Raw genomic sequence first — 21052 nt, 5'->3', positions numbered from 1 at the left:
GATATAAAAAGATTTTTGGAGCTGGTGTGAGTTTCTCCATGTGTGGACAGGATTCTTTTCTTAAAATCACCATACTGTGCTCTTCTAGATCCCAAACTTGTAGCAATGGCAGCACTAATGAAGCATGGGAATGAGGAGAAAAGTCAAGATGAGAAGTGTTTTCTCCCTTTTCTGCACACACACTGGAGCCCAGGGGTGAGAAGTGGTAGTAATGAGGAGACAATGTCCTATTTATCATTATCTCCCAATATTAACCAGCAGTGGTCCTTGTACCTAACTTTCCAGAACAAATAATTGCAAATGAGAGAAAATTACAACTGCTGCACTTTGAGATGCACTGTACTTCCTGCCCAGGATGCCTGATGAAACAAAGTTGCCTTAAAGAGAACTGTTATGGTTTAGATCTTAACCCATTAAATCCCAAGTTTCAATTCTGTGAATATTTCAATTTAATTGACACAGATGTATTAAAATAGGTGGGAAAGCATAATCTAGAATTGATTACATAATTTTTATCAATAATACTAATGACATGATTGATATTATTAATAATATTATCACTAATCATTCACTATTGTTTTTCTCAAAAAGCAGAAACTTAAAAACATAAATATTTATTTCAAAGTTACCACAAATGGCATATTTATTGTTCAGTTTAAGTGTCTACAGGCATTCATTCCTTCACTGGGACAGAATGAGTTAAAATTCCCACAAAAGCCATGTGCTTATGCTTGGTTGCCAGCCTGTGGCATTAGGTGGTGGAACCTTTAGAAGGTAAGGCCTACTGAAAGGAATTTAGACCACTGAGGGACCCCAGCCCCTTCTTCTCTTTCCTTCATGGTTAACATGAGGTGAGCAGCCTCCTCTACCACACACTCCCTGCCATGATAAAATGCCTCACCACAGGCCCAAAGGCAACAGGCCAACTGACCATGGACTGAAACTTCTGAAATCATGAGTCAATATAAATCTTTCCCCTTTTCTCAGGTATTTTGTCACAGTAGCAGAAAGTAGACTAACACGAATAGTCTATATCACGTTGGTTCATATATTTTTTTGTTCCATCACTCATTCTACAAATATTTCACTGAATCTTCTATTACATGCTAGATACTGTGGGAGTAGTACAAATATATGGAGTTTACATTACTTGAGATCATCAGACTTCATTTACATATTAAAACTGATTTCTCACTTTAATATTTTAAGAGTCAAGCATACTTCCTACAAAATCATTATCTATTCTAAAAAGAAAATAACTGCTGGGCACTGGACAATGAGAATCACTTTGTATGTCAGCACTCCCTTTTTGCTAGGTATTCAATTAGGCTTGAGTTAATTTTAACATGTAGCAACTGTATGGACATTGTTACTGAACAATCTTTTATGTACATATATTTATGTTTTAGTTGTAGTTGGACAATACCTTTATTTTATTTATTTATTTATTTTGATGTGGTGCTGAGGATTGAACCCAGTGCCTCCCTAGGTGAGCATTCTACTACTGAGCTACAACCCCAGCCCCCTGAACAATCTTAATATCAATTAAAGTGGGAAAACCAGATATGCTTCTGGGTGGGATGCAATAAGAAATACAGTACCATTTGCTAAGTGTTCTTAACAACAAGAAATTAAACTTAATATCAATCTAACCAAGCCCAACAACTGGTATAGAGGAAACACTGGATGTAGAGAAACACGTAAAATGACACTGTAAGGATCAAAGCAGGCATTCTCAGAACACAGGAAATTTTATAGGAAAAATGGCAGCCTATCTTCATGTGGGCTCCCCCCAGGGGTAGACCTTGAGACGAGGAGACAATATTTGGAAGATGAAGGAGAAATGGGAAGTATGACAGGAACACAGCCAACATACTACACTGCGTTGTTTTGATATACTAAACGTTTTGGTATCCTAAACATTGGCCACTGTTTTCACTTCGCAATTTTTAAAAAGTTTCACAGTTTATGCTGACTACACCCTGATATCTCCTAAATTATATAACAAATTATTTAATCCTCCTATTTACCAGCTTTTGCTATTGGTATATACATTCTACACTGCAAAACGTGAAGGAGATAGCTCACATTAAAGAATGCCTTAATTTCACTACTAAACACATGGCCCTGATTATTTTTTGGTAAGTAAACAACCTTCAATGAAAACTGTTTTCCATGAAACAACAGTCTTCTTCTTTTCTGTATTCAATTAGTTCTAGAATAACTTTCTTATAAAAGAAAAATCATTATTTTAAAAGCATCTCTGGCTTTCAGAATGCAGTTGAACTTTACTTTGTGCTTCAATATGAAAAAATTTCAATAAGTCAGTTAAACTTATGGTTATTGGTATGGTAGACGTGTTTGGTCTTATTTCTGTCAAATTATTTTTTTAGTTAATATGGTTTTTAATAATTTTTTTACTGGGTTGGGGTTGTGGCTCAGTGGTACAGTGCTTGCCTCTCATGTGTGAGGCACTGGGTTCAATTCTCAGCACCACATATAAATAAATGAATAAAATAAAGGTCGATCAACAAACAAAAAAATATAAAATTAAAAAAAATTTTTTACCTAGTCAAACTAGATTTTCTTTTGTCTTAATATATAGAAAGTTTTGTTTTTCTTGTAGTGGCAGTCGTTATATTAAATATTTTATTCATCTGTACATGCTCTGCTATTATATTCATCTTTATTAAAATGCTGGACTATTCAGGCATGGGGATGCACACCTGTAATCCCAGAGACTCAGGAAGCTGAGGCAGGAGGATAGCAAATTCAATACTAGTGTCAGCAACTTAGTGAAACCCTGTCTCAAAAGAGGGGTGGGGTGCTGGAGGTATGGCTCAGTGGTTAAATGGCTGTGTTAATCCCTGGTATAAAAAAATATTTAATTAAAAATTTTTTTAAAAAACCTGGACTATGTTAGCTCCCTATAACCAAATTTCTAAGGCAGCTCACTGGAGGACAAGTCCACAGCTCTTCACATTTTGGCCCTAACCTACCAGAACTTTATCTTCCAATGTTATACAACTTGAACTTCCAGAGCCCGTCTTAATCACTTAACTTCATTCATAGAAACAACTCTATTCATCTAACCTAGTCAGTGTTCTCTGTCCTTTTTCTGCACTAATTTTTCTAGAATACTTTCTAGAAAGAAACTTTACAGTATTTGTGGCATGTCTTTTCTTTTTTTTTTTTTTTTTTTGCTTCATCATGAAAATCTCTATAAGTAGACTATAAGCTCTTAAAGGGCAAGATGTGTCTGTCATCAATTTCCTGTAGGCCCTACTTGGCTCAGTGCTTCCATCCCCAAGGGTTTTCATTTGAGGATGCCATGAGCCTGTACAAGAATTGGTGGATAGGTTCTTGGTGAGCTCTACTGGTAGAACTGTGATCAACATGTAGAAGAGAAAGGTGCATGTGTTCAGCTCTGTGAGGCAAAACTTTCTAGTGGCATGACTTTACAACAGATTGGATTTTCCTGTAAGACCTCTACTGTAGCAAGTTTTCAACCTGAAGACAAATGGCCATTCTGCCATTTGTCAAGAAATGGCCATTTGTCAAGAACATAGTTGTCAAGGACTGCCATGCATAAAGTAGAAGGGGAGAATACTCTACAGCTAGATAAACTATTACCCCCTTCAAGTTTGTAATTGTGAATAACTACTATTCTGACCTAAAGAAAACAGAGACTATAAGAGAATAATGGGGCTAAAGAACTGAATAGGGAAGTGAGATGAGTTAAGCAGTAAACAGATAATTTATTGCTGAATAATCTCTAAAGTTTCTGATTCTATTTTAATGTTCTCTTTACATTTCAGGATACAGAAAAAAAATTATAAATTACATATTTTTGTAGGCTTCACATTTGATACTTATTTGACTAAGTGATCCATTTAGAAGACTATAGACTTCTTATATGAAAACTGTTGTTTGAATTACTAAAAACAAAATGTTCACTAAAATTTCTCCAATAATTTCACTTACTGATAAATAGGAAAATTATATTCATCCCTACAACATGTGAGAATTACTTCTACACCTTACAATGAGGAAGGTCTTTCTAATATTTATAATCCAAAAATAAAAGGTTAAACATACACGTATGAGCACACTCTATAAAAATGCTGTAAAAAATAGAATAAACAAAAAAGAGAAAAGAATCTGAAAAAAACATATGAAAGGGAATAATTTTCCTGAACTGTAAAGTTCTTAGAAATATGTAAGAAAAAATATCTTTACAGAAAAATTATAGCCTCCAGGAAGAGAAAGAGGGTCCTCTACTTACAAACTTTCAATTTACAAACTTAAAAGTTTTCACAGATGCAAAGCAAACACAGTCACATAGGCTCTGCCTGTCCTCAACAGATGAAACTATTCATCCTTGATAAAAGGTGTCATTCCAGACTTACGGCAAAAGTACTAACAAATATAATTTCAGCATCTATATTTATATTTAAAGAGAAATGCTTCCATTATTTTTTAATGATTTCCATTTAAAAAAAAAAAAGTTATGCCAGGCATGGTGGCACACACCTGTAATACCAGCAGCTCAGGAGGCTGAGGCAGGAGGATTGCGAGTTCAAAGCCAGCCTCAGCAACTTAGAGAGGCCCTAAGCAACTCAGTGAGACCTGTCTCTAAATAAAATATTTAAAAAGGACTGGGGACGTGGCTCAGCAGTTAAGTGCCCCTGGGTTCAACCCCCAATACCAAAAAAAGAAAAAAATTATATTTACACACACATTTGGTTTCTTTTATTGGTACTGGTTTTAATTACCTAATATGATTTATTGATATAAACTATCCCAGTCTCTGACAATGAGTCAATAAACTTTGAAAACAAGAACTCTGCTTTCTCTTAAAAGAAAATGTACCCTAAAGACACCCTATGCCTTTCTTAAACCTTAAAAAGCCTTTAAACAACACAAATAAAAGTGCATTTAAGGCCACTCAGAAAACATCTTTTATACTATCTTCACAATATTCAGGAATCTTTATTAACTAACTACTTATATGGAAATATAGGGCTGGGGATGTGGCTCAAGCGGCAGCGCGCTTGCCTGGCATGCGTGCAGCCCAGGTTCGATCCTCAGCACCACATACAAACAAAGATGTTGTGTCCGCCGAAAACTAAAAATAAATAAATAAATATTAAAAGAAATTGTGGAAAAAAAAAAAAAGAAAGAAATATAAAAAAGCTCTCTGCTGTTTCCTCAAATACCACAATCCACTTGCATTAGAAGTGGATGACCCAGAAAAGCTAGATACTACTACTCAAATGAGTATTCCCCAAATAAAGTAAGCTAGAAAGACATCAAACACAGCAGCCTTATGTGCAATGTAAATCTGATTATTTTGCTGCACGACACGACACAACACTGGATATTTCTAAGAATTAAAAGCTATTTCTTGAAGATTCATGTTGTTATGGTTTTTTTGTTTGTTTGTTTTTCAAGGTAGATAGTGATAAGTCAATGACCCATATTTTATTTTATTATTATTATTTTTTATAATACTTTTATTTCACTTATTTATTTTTATGTGGTGCTGAGGATTGAACCCAGGGCCTCACATGTAGGAGGCAAGCACTCTACCGCTGAGCCACAACCCCAGGCCTTTTAAAATCCTAAAACCAGTGGACTCTTCAACAAAACACAATTACCTCCATTAAACTAGTTTCATATTGTTATGTCTTAAATCACTCTTTTGTTGAAGATAATAACCATTGTGTACCAAGGAGTTCTTCTTAACTGTGGACTGGAAAATACAATTTCCCTCTCTTCCAACCAATTCCTGATCTTTCCAATAATGGACGGTTTAAGTATTATGAGATTAGAAAATTTACTTTAGAAAAGTAAAACCATACAATAAACTTTTCTTAATCTAAACTGAAATGCCTATCATAAATTATTTCATCTGCCAATGGATTGTCACTAAATACTTTCATCACAGTATCCAAATTTCAAAAGATTTGTTATAATAGATTTGGCTTAAGGCCAAAACTTACTAAAAGTAGTAAATATTACACATGCTTTCTGTGTAAATAAATTTACAATCTATTGGAAGCAATGTTTAAGGGCTAAATACTGTGCATGTAATCAGACTATCAGAGCAAATAAAGCTATACACCAGAAATTTGGAATCTTCCACACTTATACAAATAGGAGTTTTATTTTTTTCATATTTTCAGTGACCCAAAGTCTGCAGTAATAATCTACTCTTCCCTTACTGGAGAAAGATTATATATTTCTAAGGATCATCATTATTTTCCATATCTAGTCAATTACAAGTCAGAGATATAGTTTTACAGTTTTTGAATGATTTTGAATGCTCAAAGTAATAGAAATGATGCTTTTCTAGAAATATGAAACTAATGATACCTTTCAAATAGTGAGAGCAAAAGCTTACTTCCCCACTTTCACCATACCACTTATAGAAATTTATTTGCTTTTGTATTAAAAGCAGAAAAGCATATCAAGTTGGATCTTTATTTCTATCAATCATAATTACCTTTGTCACTATTTTGATAAAAACCAGGGGAAAGTGACAAGTTGATAAGCACTTTAAGAAACCACTACCATTTGGAATCAGACTTTTTAAAAATAAAAAGCATCATCCATTTATTCATTTCAGAGGGTCAAAAGGGAGTACAGTTGGGCTAGGGTTGTGGCTCAGTGGTAGAGTGCTTGCCCGGCATGCATGAGGCACTGGGTTTGATTCTCAGCACCACATATAAATTATGAATAAAATAAAAAGGCCATCAACAACTACAAATATATATATTTTTAAAAAAGACAGTACAGTCACAAAAGGATGGTCAGCACAAGCACTAGCCACGTCCATCACACTTTCTCCATTTCACAGTGACTCCATTTGTCCAGTACCTGCTCTTCTCTACCCAATACTTTACAAAACAAACATCTCCTATATACCAGACACAATGCAATGTAGTACCCTGAGGACACTGTATCTTAATATTATAGCCTTACAAATAATTAGTTCCACTTTTAAGTCAGAAAAACTGAGGCTCAGAAAGAGAAGGAAAATTGTCTAATATCATACAGCTAAAAAAGAGAGAGAGCCAGAAATGAAGCAAGTCTTTCTAGCTTCAAAGTCTCTCTACCTTCTAGTATTATTAATAATCCTGGAAAACCACATTCTAGAACTACTTCTATAATGCATCAACTCTCCCTGAGACAGATGTATATTATACAATTAGCCTTCTAGAGAAAGAATCCAAATAATAAATATGTATTTGAAGCATGCAGCATATTTTTATTCACTAATTTATATGAAGTGCTGAGGATCGAACCCAGTGCCTCATGCATGCCAGGCAAGTACTCTACCACTGAGCCACAACCCCAGCCCACTGTACTCTCTTTTGATCCTCTGAAATGAATAAATGGATGATGCTTTTTATTTTAAAAGTCTGATTCCAAATAGTAGTGGTTTCTTAAAGGGCTTATCAACTTGTCACTTTCCCTGATTTTATCAAAATAGTGATAAAGGTAATTATGATTGATAGAAATAAAGATCCAACTTGATATGCTTTTCTACTTTTAATACAAAAGCAAATAAATTGCTAATAATAAACTATTTTTATAGTTTACAAACATATTATTAACTTCAATTTGATATCTCTGCATCATCATAGAAACTCTGAGGCTGAAAGAGGAATCATACTCCTATTTTACAAATAAGAAAATCAAAATTTCGTAGTGTCTAGCATATAGTAAAAGCAAAATATTTGTTAAATGAATAAGATCCAAATAAGCTAAGTGACTTATCCAAATTAGTGGCAGAACAGGGTTCAAACCCAAGTATTTTTTTTTCTTCTTCTTTTAATTGGGGAAACCTTGAATGAAGTCTCCCACTACCACAAATTATGCAATTGAGTTTCCCACATTTGGGGAAGCCTCTGGGGTCAGAACATCCAGAGTGCAATGGATGAGATTCACCCTGAGAAAACCAACTTCATGATCATGGTATCTCCCCTGCTAGGTAAGTATCCAGGCATGTATGTATGTGTGTGTGTGTATATACACACACACACACACACACACACACACACACACAATATCTTTATTTTGTTTCTATGTGATGCTGAGAATCGAACCCAGTGCCTCATGCATGCTAGGCGAGCACACTACCATTTGAGCCACATCCCCAACCCCAGGCCTTTTAAAATCCTAAAACCAGTGGACTCTTCAACAAAACACAATTACCTCCATTAAACTAGTTTCATAATTATACAATGAATAAGTACAATACTAATTGGGTATAGTTGTAAAACAGAGTTAAGTAGATCATTTATTCACTTACTGTCCCATTTTTAAGCTGCTTCTGTCAGTAGAACAGTAGGATCAGAAGACCAGAGTGGATGAAAGCTAGTCTTGTGAGCTCATTACTTCAGTGTACACAATTTCAATATGACTGGATGGGCAACTTGAAAAATATTTTTAATCATCTACTCATTTGCTGATTCCCCTAATCCTAACATTTACTCACCACCTACTATGTAGCAGATACCAGAAGAATTTCCTCAGATGTACTATAGATACATTTACAACTTTGTAGAAGAGGTCTTTATCCCCATCTCTCACTTAGAAAATGGAAGCTCAAGGTCAAGTAACTCTGAGGTACGTTGTCAGGCTAGTAGTCACTTCCAAGTGGTAGGAGTACAAGTACATGTACAAGTGATATCTTTTCTGTCTATATTCCCATGAACTAATATCTACCTCTCTCCACCAGGAATGAACAAGAGCCTAACCTTATATTGTTCAACATATATAACTATTAGAAATCCATTCAAATATGCACCAAAAAACGTAGAAGGCTATATACTAAAATGCTATCATCAGTTGGTATATGCACGTCTTTATTATGCTTTTCTGTATCGTGAAAGTATATCATTAATAGGAAAACGTAAGGAACTCTTGGTTTAAAATCTTAAGTGATCACAATAGTGTTTTCCACACTTCAAGTGTGACACCTCACTCCCCAGTCACACGCAGAATGATATTTTAATATAGTAGAGAAACACTGCTGATATCCAAGGCAAACCCTTAAAAACATCAACAGGCCATATTTTTACAGGTAATTTTACTAACTACAATGTAGATATGTTCTTATTCAGTAAACTTTCTCCTAAAGCATCATTTAAAGTATGATGATGAAATCCCCTCAAGTGGGATTTCACCAAATTGCAGACCTTCAAATCCCAAAGTCAGTCACATTCCATTAGAGTTGAGAGAAACAGTCTACTCAACCCTACTTTACACTCAGCTAAGAAAACAAATCCTCCAGAGGGAAATTGCCTAAATAACCTTGTAAATAATAAGAAGAGCTGGGCATTAGAAGGCACACTTGTAATCCCAGCAACTTGGGAGACAGACATGAGGATCACCAATTCAAAGTCGGTATGGGCAACTTAGTGAGATCTTGTATTATAACAAAATAAAAAGTGCTAAGGATGAGCGTTTGCCTAGCACACAGGAGGCCCTCAGATCACCAGTAAAAGGTGTGGGGAGGAAAGGGAAGGTGTATAAGAAAATGAACACTAAGACTCAAATTCTTATTTTCAAATTTTAACTGATGCCTCCCTAACCACTAGGATACGGAAATCCAAATCTATTTCACTGACAAGATGACTGACATTTTCCAGATTACTGCTGTCCCATGAATGAACAAGATATCCATTCCTCAAAGCTTTGAAACACTACTGGAGTAATTTTCCCCATTCTTTAGCTCACTTTATCTTGCTCTAGAACAGCACTATTCACTTCCTGTGGATGGCACTTTCTGGGATGATAAAATACATTCCACGATCCATAATGTGCACCTTCACACACTGGACGTACCAGATTATGTACTCCAAATGTAGCTACTGTGACTGAGGAATGGAACTTTTATTTAATTTAAGTGAATTTAAATTTATAGGACAACTTTAGATAAGTATAACTTCAATCATTATTAGTACACATCACCCATTCATGTTCTTATGTTCATTCCCAATAAATAACTGAGTAGTGATAGTCTCCTAAAAAATAAAAAGGGTCCAACTCTTTTTCTAAGGTCAAAAACTCTTCTGATTCTCAAAGACTTGTTAAATACAATTACCAAAGGTCCTACTATCAGACTGTGACAATCTTGAAGAAGAAATGGAAAAATCACTGGCACTCTAATATTCAGCCTAGTTTTTTTAAACAAATTTTTTTAGTTGTAAATGGACACAATATTTTATTTGTTTGTTTGTTTGTTTATTTATGTGGTGCTGAGAATGTGGTGTTAGGCAAGTGCTCCACCACTGAACTACAATCTCAGCCTCAGCCTAGTTTTCTCTAGTTCAAATACTAGGAAGTTTTTTTTTTGAGATGATTTCCTCTTTCTTTTTTGTATTAGTAATGTTAATGTCTACAAATTCAAGCAACTTTTAAAATTAGAGTTCAGTACAATGCTCAAGGTTCTACATAATGACATAATCATAAGGCTAGAGAAATCATAGAGATTCTGACCACAATATCACTGAGGATTTACAAAGCAGTTATAGAATGATTTGACCTGAGGCCCATGGCATCACAGGCAAGACTCATTGGAAGTGGCATTTTTCCTATCCCCTGTTAATCTGATGATGATGAGAATTCACTAAAAACCAGGATTCTTATTTTTGCTAAATTGATAACTGTTATGGAAGTTGGGCAAAGGGTTTGCCAGCTTCTTTAGAAGCAATTCTTATATTTAGCCATGTCAGCAAACCAGATAGGAAGACTTTGTTACAAAAACAAACAAACAAACAAAAAAGTACTCACGTAAAATATTTCATAGATAGCCCTTGTTCTTCATTCCATTCATGTCTAAAAATTAACCAATCAATTAACCCTTCAAGTCAATACTCAAATTCATCTTTTTCAAAAAAGTTGCTCTACCCTCCACTGAGAACTAATTTGTTTCTTACAAACACCTACAATGATACTTCTCAAACTTTTTAAAGTACATTTGGTTACCTGGGTAAGTGTACAGTACAGATTCTGATTCAGTAAGTAAAGCTACTTGGAAGAAGCATGCTTAGGCTCACAATCCCCTCTGAATATCTACAACCCATCTCTATAATTACTTTCAGGTATCACTTTCCTTTTGGTATTCTAATTATTTACATATACATCTTCTCTCCCCAAGTGAATGACAAATTTCTTGGAGGCATGATTTACATATCAATCATCTTTTTCTCTTTCATAGCAAATAGGCATTCAAGTGACAAAAGGAAAGAAAAAATAGTAATGATAAAGAGCAGGTTCTTCCAATTTAGATACCCCTCAATAGGTGAATGGATAAAAAAAAATGTGGTATATATACACAATGAAATATTACTCAGCAATAAAAGAGAATAAAATCATGACATTTGTAGGTAAATGGATGGAGTTGGAGAATATAATGCTAAGTGAAATTAGCCAATTCCAAAAAACCATATGCCAAATGTTTGCTCTGATATAAGGAGGCTGATTCATAGTGGTGTTGGGAGGGAGAGCATGGGAAGATGGGAGGGGAAGGGAGGGGGCAAGGGTATAAAAAGATGGTGGAATGACACAGACATCATTACCCTAAGTACTTATATGAAGACAAGAAAGATGTGAATATACTTTGTATACAACCAGAGATATGAAAAATTGTGCTGTATATGTGTAATATGAATTGTAATGTATTCTGCTGTCATATATAACAAAATAGAATAAAAAATAAAATTAAAAAAAAAAAACAGTAGCTTCCTGCAGCCTGGAATATATAGATAGTTCCCTTCTACCAGATCAAAAGTAGACTAAGGATTAATAAATGCTATTAAAAATCAAACTTTGTAATCATTTCCTTGGCTAGATGAAACAGAGCACAGCAGTGATCAATATCAGAAAAGCTGTAACCAAAGCACACTTCCCTTTATATGTACAACAGGGTGAGTGGCACAGTGCTATAACTTGTGAAAAAGCAAAAAATTTTAAGGAAGTATTCAAACTTAAGGAAGTCTACAACTTAGAGGAAATCAGAGGAATATCCTTTTTGAAAACAGAGGAAATTAGAGGAATACCCTTTTTGAAAACAGAGAAAATCAGAGGAATACCCTTTTTGAAAACAAGCAGAGTATATAAAGAATTACTGAATCATCAAATCCAATGTGCTTACCTTATGACTACATATTCAATTTAGAAAATTTATCTAAGGTTACTGTGTTAAATGGAAGAGTTTGGAACTTGCACATAGATGTCCTGATATTTCTTTGCACAGTGCTACCTCTTTGAGGGATACTAATGAACAAAGGAATAACACCTTCCATTATTCTTAAAGTTTATCTTCTGACTACATTTATTCTGAGTTAATGGAGGAAGGAGGAGTAACTGATTTTTGGAAAAGAGGACAAATAACATGAACAAGTTACACACACATACACACACTCTCTCTCTCTCCCTCTCCCCACCCTCCCTCACAGAAATACGGAGTCTCAATAAATGTGCAAAAATTCAATTCTGGTTATAATAAATGTAAATAGAAATTATATATTATCTTTTGGTATACTAAATTGGCAGACTATAAAAGCACTCCCTGTTGATTAGAATGTGAGGAAGTGGCACTGTTGGCAGAAATTCACATAGGTACAACTTTCCAGTAGAGCAATTTGGTACCATGTATTAGAAACTCCAAACAAAAAATATCACATGTGACTCAATAAGTATAATTTTAAAAGTATCCCAATGATATATTTGGAGATTTGCAGTGAACATCATCATTGTATGTTTTTCTTTTGTACATTTTCTATAACACTGAAAAAAAACAGAAATAACCAACAATCCAAACATCTTTAATAAAAGACGGTGAATTATAGTGCATCTATAGGTTGAACTATTATAAAGCTCTTTGAAAACCATGATTTACAGTTTAGGAAATGTTTTCACTACTGTGAAATGAGACACATTCTCCAAAGCTTTTATAAATTTTAACTCATTAGACACATTACTTAATTCAGACAGGGTAGTCCATTCCAGTGTCTCTCAACATTGAGTACATCATAGATTCAAATAACAATAATATAAAGGGCTACTGTCTCTTTCAGTGTGTGTGTGCAGCATACAGAAACAGAAGACCAACAATCTCATAGGTAGGAAGATACTTCACATAAAAATACACAAATGACATTTAAATTAAAAAAACTCAATCACACTCATATTAAAAAGGAGCAAATTAAAAGACATTGATATACCAATTCCCACCTATCAGACCCACATCATAACTTGCTAAGGATATAGAAAAACTTACATTGGTGGCAAGATCACAAAATGGCCTAATCCCTATATGTAGGATTTCATAATATCAACAACACGTACAAAGTTCCATAAACTATACATTTACTTCTTGCTTTGGAAGCAGTAAATTTTATTAAATTTTTGGAAATTTAAAAAGCATATTTGTTATCAAATTAACAATAATAGACCAACAATAGGTTAACATAAATAGCATCTCTTATGAAAAACAACTTATTTCCTAAGCAAAATAGATTTTAGAGAGAAGTATGAAATTATTTAAGTTACTGCAAATCTAAGATCTGGTTTAATAAAAGATGACAAGATTCTCATATTTGCCTTTGCATTTAATCTGAAAGCAGTAGATTCACATGATTATAAATGTTAAAAAACTAAAAATTGAAAAATAAATAAAACAAAAGAACTTAACCATATATATGAGTAAACCATATATATTGGTTAAAATTACTTGCACTGAATTATAAATTTATACCAAACATAAGGAACAGAAAAACAAAAATCCAAACCACAAGGACTATCAGTAATAACCATAATGTGAGAAATTCTACAGGACTGTTTCCTAAAGAAATTTATAAGAAAGAAAGATGAGATGGAGAGAGATCCTATAAATTTAAAACTTTGGCATGGGGGTATAGCTTGGTACAGTTCATGGTTAGCATGTGTGAGGCCCCTGGTTCAATTTTTAACACCAAAAAAAAAAAAAAAAAATGTTTCATAAGAGAGACATCAATCAATTGGAATGTATACACCTTATATGGCCCCTGGTTTGGTCAGTCTGTTTTGTTTTTTTTTTTAATTTTATTTTTTTAGTTGTAGGTAGACAGTAAATATCTTTATTTTTTATTTATTTATATGTGATGCTGAGATTCAAACCCAGCACCTCAACATGCTAGGTGGGCGCTCAACCACTGAGCCATAACCCCATCCCTGCTCAGTCTGTTTTTTAAAAAATGGACATAATCTGGGCTGGGTGGTGGCTCAGTGGCAGAGCGCTTGACTAGCATGTGTGAGGCACTGGGTTCAATTCTCAGCACCACATATCAATAAATAAAATAAATGTCCACTGACAACTAAAAACAACTTTTTTTAAAAAATGAACATAATCAGGAAAATCTAAACACTAACAAAATATTTGATTAATTTTTCAAAATGTGGTAATGATATTACAGGGAATTTTCTCTAAACAACTAATGCCTGGGTCCCACAGATATAACTGATCTGGTGTAGGGCCATGATATTTTCAGTTTTGTTTTTCAGTGCTGGAAACTGAACACATTCTACCACTGAGCTCCACCCTGTTATTATTTCATTAAAATTGTCTCAGCTGATCCTAAGTCAGGTATTATAAGCCACTGTTATGAAGGAAATTATATCAGCAGGATAAATAACTCACTTAGTTATAAAATGAACTACATGCCCCCTGAAATACTTTTCTTGAAGATTGGAAACTGTACTTATTGGCATTAACGGTTAAAAAATGACAACTTTTGAGTTCTACTGTATTTACTTTTAAGATACTTACAGAATTTTAATTAAATAAATGTTTACTTAGCTCTCTAATTCACCTAATTTCCTAAACTAAACAACTTCTCCCAGCTCCCTACGCACACTGAACAAACCAGGAGCAACACCGATAAGTCTTAAGCATTCAGGCATGAGCAATTAGGACTACTATATATAAACACATTTATCAAGAAATTGAGAAAACATCTTCAATAAAGCAACTGGAGCAGAGTGCTAAAAGTCTCTGAACCACAGAAGAGATTACTTAGGATATATGAGGCAATTTATTCCAATATAGCCTTATTTCCAAAACTCTTGTACACAATCAATGCAGAAAGAACAATACAAAGAATAAAGCTGAAGATGATCACTTTCAACCCTGAATAAACCTATCTCAGAAACAAAAACAAGTAGAAAAGGTTGAATGAATATATTTTAACATACCTTAAAGCACAGAAAATAGTTATCACATTGAACTTTTGTATTCAGTTATCTATCCAAAAAGGATTTTCAGGCATAAAGTGGTATGTTCTAAGATGTTTTTGAGATCAGCAAAAAGATAGTTACTTGCCTCCAGAAGCTTAGGTTGTGCTTCAGCTGTTATTATACAAATGTTACTAACTTAAGTAGATCTAGTTCTTTAGAGATGATGCATAAAATGCCTGAAAAAAACTTAACTGTGGAAAGAGAATATATGACTATTTATAGCAGGAAATACAAGGGAAAAAACTGACCTGAGGGATAGTTGGAGAATGTTTAAAAAAGTACATTGGATAAAATAAAGAATATATTTATTAAACAGGTTAACACTGACTAAGCAGGTTCCATCATTTGACAGAATCATCAGGTAATTAGAGTTGTGATTAGATAGACATTTTATAAACATTTGTTAAGTAGTATGAAATTATTAAAGTAGGTAAACACTGTGTTCAAACTAAATCTAGTATGACTTGTAATTCTGGTTTATTAAGTCTTTTCTGGGGCTTTATTTTCCAGCACATTAACTTTTACAAGTATTCTCTAAAATATCTGCTACATTTGCTTAAAAAGGTATACAAAATGCTAACTAAAATTTAATTAAATCGAGATTTTATTTGGAAAAAACTGTTCCTTTATATACTTAACAGGGTTGGTAGGTTTTCTAGGAAAAGCATGAGTTATTTCTAAATAAATTCTTTTTCATTTAACTTAGCTGTACAACCAAAGAATATTATTTGAGGAAAGTGTATCTGATATAGGTTTCGTATTCAATGTTTCAACTTTTCTTTCCAATGTCTTAAGAGTTTTGCCCTTTGTACTTTTAAGGAACTTTAAAATAATTTATAAGACAATTTTAAGTCATTTTATAGATAAGAAAAAGATTAGTATCTAGTTCCTTAAGGAGAAATTGGTCTCTAATAATTGTATTGTTGCAACATTTCTAGAAGGAATAAAGAATCACAGTATATTTTTAAAAATCACCAAATAATAATAAAGCACTACAGAGAATATTCTTCTCTATACAGAAATCATTCATTGTTGTATATTTATGAAAAGTAGCAATAAGATATACCATCATTTAGCTGGTATATCTTATTGCTACTTTGAACCATAGAAGAGGTTACTTAGGATATATGATCCAATTTCATTCCAATGTAGCCTTATTTCCAAAACTCTTGTACACAATCAATGCAGAAAGAACAATACAAAGAATAAAGCTGAAGACGATCATTTTCAACCCTGAATAAACCTATCTCAGAAACAAAAATAAGTAGAAAGGGTTGAATGAATATATTTTAACATACATCAAAGCACAGAAAATAGTTATCACACTGAACTTTTGTATTCAGTTACCTATCCAGAAAGGATTTTCAGGCATAAAGTGGTATGTTCTAAGATATTCTTGAGATCATCAAAAGATAGCTACTTGCTGTAATCCCAGCAGCTAGGGAGGCTGAGGGAGGAGGACCATGTGTTCAAAGCCAGCCTCAGCAATGGTGAGGTGCTAAGCAACTCAGTGAGACTCTGTCTCTAAATAAAATACAAAATAGGGCTGGGGATTGTGGCTCAGCGGTCAAGGGCCCTGATTCAATCCCTGGTACAAAAAAAAAAAAAAAAAAAAAAAAAGAAAGAAAGATGTACCATCATTTAATATTACCATGTTAATATACAGTGTTGAGTTCTCAAAAGTATTTTGCCAGGGCTGGGGTTGTAGCTGGGTGGTAGAGTGCTTGCCTAAAGTGTGTGAGGCACTAGGTTCGATTCTTAGCACTGCATATAAATAAAATAAAGGTGCATCAACAACTAAAAATATATTTTTAAAAAAGTATTTTGCCATTTCATCTAGTTTTTTATAGTGCTTTATCTGAAAGGGACCTAGTAGTATCCATATATGGCTTTTAAACATGGCTTACAAGTCACAAAGAAAAAGAAAACTACTTCAAATACAAATAGTAAATCTTTAAGGTGATAAGACGGAGTAAGCAATGTAAGTTAAGAAAACCTGTTTCTAAGGCTATGGATTTAACTCAGTGGTACAGCACTTGCCTAGCATATGAGAGCTCCTGAGTCCAATCCCCAGTTCCTGTGGGTTACTTAACTATGTTCCTTAGATTGTGAAGAAAGTGGTTTTTACTCAATAATTTTCATTTTAAATTTGGCTTTCTAAAAACTACAATTAAAGTAGTTTCAAATATTGTACTATAATAATTACCCAATTAAACACCCATCATTTTGTCACATTGAGTTGGCCCTTCACTTTTGTCTGAATTTTACCTAAATCCTAGGTCACTTAGGTTACACAATCAAGATGTACTTTGGAGTCAGAGGAACTAGGGAAAGATTCCTTTATAGAATGGGATGACACTGAGCAGAGTAGAAAGTTAATGAATGCATGTGTTTGCAGAAGACCTGGTCTCAAGACAAAAGAGAAAAGAAATATGCTTCATGGGAGGTTGTAAAGATCTGAAGGAGGCCTTGAGTTGAGCTTGTTAGATAATCACATTCTCCATATTTGCAAACCTTTATTCCCCAGTAGACACCAAATCAGTTTCCAGTTCCGGGTTCCCAACCAATCCTATGAAGCCACAACAGAGGGTTCTGCCAACCTGGGCACCGTTTCAGGGCTCTAGAGTGAGATCTGCACGACCCTAGCACCTGTCGACTTCACAGCCTTCCCAAATGGAGAAGGGGGAGGGGGGAAAATACACTAGGTTTTATCCTCCGTCCTTTTGCACTGAGGCTTCCACCAGGTCCACACACCCTCAAAACTGAAACAAGCCCTGCAGCCCGGCGGTAAAGGAGAGCTCCTCATGGTGACCTTCCCATGTACCACTCCTCAAGAACTAATTCTCTTGTTTACAGGTCCCAACCCCGACCGCGGTTCCTCAGGCCTCCAGGACCCCAGGCCTAGGGAGCCGACAGACAAATGGAGAAAGTGAAGGCAGCAGAGAAGAGTGCACTCCTGGTCATCGGAGAAAGACAGGAATGCAGGGGCAGCAGTGGTGCCCCCTCGGCGATGGCGGGAGGCGTCCCAGAGTCGGCCGAAAGGTCTGTCATTCCCCCACTCACTCACCAGGAGCAGCAGGGAGCATCTGACGTCGGGTAAAGATAGGAAGACGGCAGGATTCATGGTAACGCTGGGGTCCGCAGCAGGGACGGGCGTTGGCGGCTGGGAGTGGGCTGGGCTGGGCTGGGCTGGGTTAGGAAAGGGCTGGGCTCCGGGAGCCAGCAGCAGTAGAGGATTTTCCCGGCGCTGCACCTCGTCCTCTCGACCCGGAGCTCCAGCGGCGAACACCCGGGACAACTTCCAGAGAGGCCTCGCACGCCCTCACTTCCGGGTCCTGTCTACCCCGGGGCACGTCGGGAAATGTAGTCCTGCGCTTCCCTCGCCGAGCAAGTCATCGGACATCTGGAACTCCCTTTCCCAGGAGGCCCTCGGCCTAGTCCCACCGAGCCCTCTGCGCGCGGGGCCCTGTGGGATTGAAAGGGCGGAGGGTGGTGTGCCTCCTAGCTTCTCAGGATAAGAACTACAGCTCCCAGAAGGCTGTGTGGCCGAGCCCCTCGGGCGGCCTTCTGAGGCTCTCCCGCGTCAGCGCCTTGGGGTCTGACCCTGCGGTGTAGTGTCCTGGCCTGGCGAGAGGGACGGCCCCGTGAGGGTCGTGCCTCCTAGAGCCGCCCCCCGGACGTCAGTCCTGGAGGAGGCGAGGGTGAGTAGTAAGGGGCCTGGCTGGGGAAGCTCAGATTGATCGCTGTGCACCGTCCTGACCGCTGCCGCAGACCCTTGGCCCTCCTGAGTTGTGTGGCCTTGAGCCTTTATCGCTGGCCTCCTTGCCTGCTTCCTCTTCTTCTGCACTAAATCCTCCGTTATGAACTAGGAGTCAGTGACTATTCCTTATTGTTTCTGAGGGCTCATGTGAGGAATCGATCTGGTAAGGGACGGGAAAGCACGTTGTAAACTGTAAAGCTCAGTGACAGATTGATTGCTTCTAACACCTGGATGACTCATACAGAATAATTACGAAATTCCTTAGCCAAGCGGTCAAGGATGTTAACCTGGCCCCGGTAGATCGCCAGCACCTTGTGTAAACCAGTCCTCGAGCTCCAAAGGGTAGCCACATAATCACCACGAAGCACCAAGAAGGCACTGAATGTTTTGTGGTTCTCCCTTGCCTTTGCTCCAGTTTTCCTGCTGCCTGAAATGGGCTTACCCTCTTCTCTTTCTGTAATTCCATCTCAAATGTCATCATCTCTGACATTTGTCATCTCTGACATGGCAACAACGAACCGATCTTTTAGTCCTCCTAATCAGAATTTCTTTTTGTGTGAGACTACAGCACCACTCGTTTTGTACCGTTATAATTATTACACCATTTATTATACTGGCATGTTTTATAATTAGTTAATGATGCCCTTGCATTTTATGGCACTTTAAGAAAGTGGTTTTGATTTTCGGTTACTAAAAAAATGGTTTACAAAAGAACACTAGCACACACAAAAAAAATCATGCTAAAACGTACCCTAAAAGAATGGCTTTTCCAGGATGACAAAATTAGACAGTGGCAGAGCCAAGACTTTCACTTAGATCTCCTGACTGCTAGGGCAGTGCTCTTACCACTAGCCACTCACCTCCCTCTCTGACAGAGCCCATGTGTAGTTGAAATGGGAAATTAAAAAAGAGCAGGTACTCATTTGTGTGAACTCATTACTCCAAGAAATTAAATTTTGATCCTTCTCACTCTTTAGACTTAGTACTCAGCCTGTAACCTTTAATTCAACAAACATGTAGTAAGTATCAACTATACACCTGCAAATTCTAAATGCTATGAATTATGAGATGAAATTTATAAATACATATAACTGAAAGCTAATTTTTATTTGTTTTTCAAAGTACATAAAGAACTTTTATGGCTTTTATAACTCTAATCACTTAGAATCCAAGTGAGGAATGAGAGTTCAAAGCAATGCCTGATTGCCTCTCAACTTGTTGAGTAAATGAACATAGTCTACCCTTTTTACTTTTCATATTTTCGAGAAATCCAGAGAACTGAGGAAATTTAAAAAGATGCTGCTTATTATAAACACACCTAAGCCTAAAACCCAAAAGTAACTGCTCTTCCATCATGTTTCCATCTCCATCTGTGTTATGTAGATTTTCCCAAGTGACTTTAATATAATTCTGCATATGACAGTGATTCTTCCGACATGACAGACATGCTTGAACATGAAAACTGTCTCACAGTATCCACTTCCTCTGTATTTTCTGCCATCATGCTAACTCAAATTGCCAGCAACATAAAATCTTTAAAAGCTAACCTGTACCATAATTTTTAAAAATATCTTATTTCTAAGGCAGAATTTGAACAAATAGCACTTATCAATGCCAAGTACTAGCTGATCAGTTGTGGAGCAAACCCAGAGTTTGTGGAGAAAAACCCCCAAGTCCAGGTCCACAGGAAGTACAGAGATTAGAATAACATGTTTTATGGTGAAATCAGAAGAGGACTTGCCTATCTTCCTGGCAACAATTAACTGGAGCTAATTAAAGCTACTTGCTTTACAAATGTATGTGTTCTGCCTGAACCCCATGACTCCTACATTTTTTATACTTGTTACCTCCCTGATCCATGTAGGTGTTTAATTTTGGAACTTTGATAGAGCATCTTAGGTTTAGGAAGGACATTTAAGATAATTGATATACCTACTTCTTTCTACTTCTCTCTCAGATGCTTGAATCCTTAACTACATTTCTGACATAATCCAGCCTCTG

The 21052-nt window shown here is 36.0% G+C and overlaps 2 protein-coding genes and 1 non-coding gene across 9 annotated transcripts in view; 1 reads left to right on the top strand and 2 right to left on the bottom strand.

Annotated features, from left to right (window-relative positions):
• Erp44 (endoplasmic reticulum protein 44) overlaps positions 1 to 18607 on the bottom strand; it is an 80084-nt gene extending 61477 nt beyond the window's left edge. The window contains exon 1 of the mRNA XM_076845763.1: positions 18359 to 18607. Coding sequence (XP_076701878.1) covers positions 18359 to 18415 — 57 coding nt within the window. The 5' untranslated portion in view covers positions 18416 to 18607. The remainder of the gene's footprint in view (positions 1 to 18358) is intronic.
• LOC143393168 (U1 spliceosomal RNA) lies at positions 7844 to 8007 on the bottom strand. Its single transcript, XR_013090488.2, has one exon. It is a non-coding gene; the product is annotated as a U1 spliceosomal RNA (small nuclear RNA).
• Positions 18608 to 18838: 231 nt separating the features above from the next.
• Positions 18839 to 21052, top strand: part of Invs (inversin) — a 169056-nt gene continuing 166842 nt past the window's right edge. For all 7 annotated transcript variants that reach the window (XR_013090362.2, XR_013090361.2, XM_076845754.2 and 4 more), the window contains exon 1: positions 18839 to 18992. The gene's annotated coding sequence lies outside the window, so the exon portion shown is untranslated. The remainder of the gene's footprint in view (positions 18993 to 21052) is intronic.

Source organism: Callospermophilus lateralis, chromosome 2 (assembly GCF_048772815.1).
Source record: "Callospermophilus lateralis isolate mCalLat2 chromosome 2, mCalLat2.hap1, whole genome shotgun sequence".
NCBI lineage: Eukaryota > Metazoa > Chordata > Mammalia > Rodentia > Sciuridae > Callospermophilus > Callospermophilus lateralis.
This window is presented reverse-complemented; position numbering and strand designations above follow the sequence as displayed.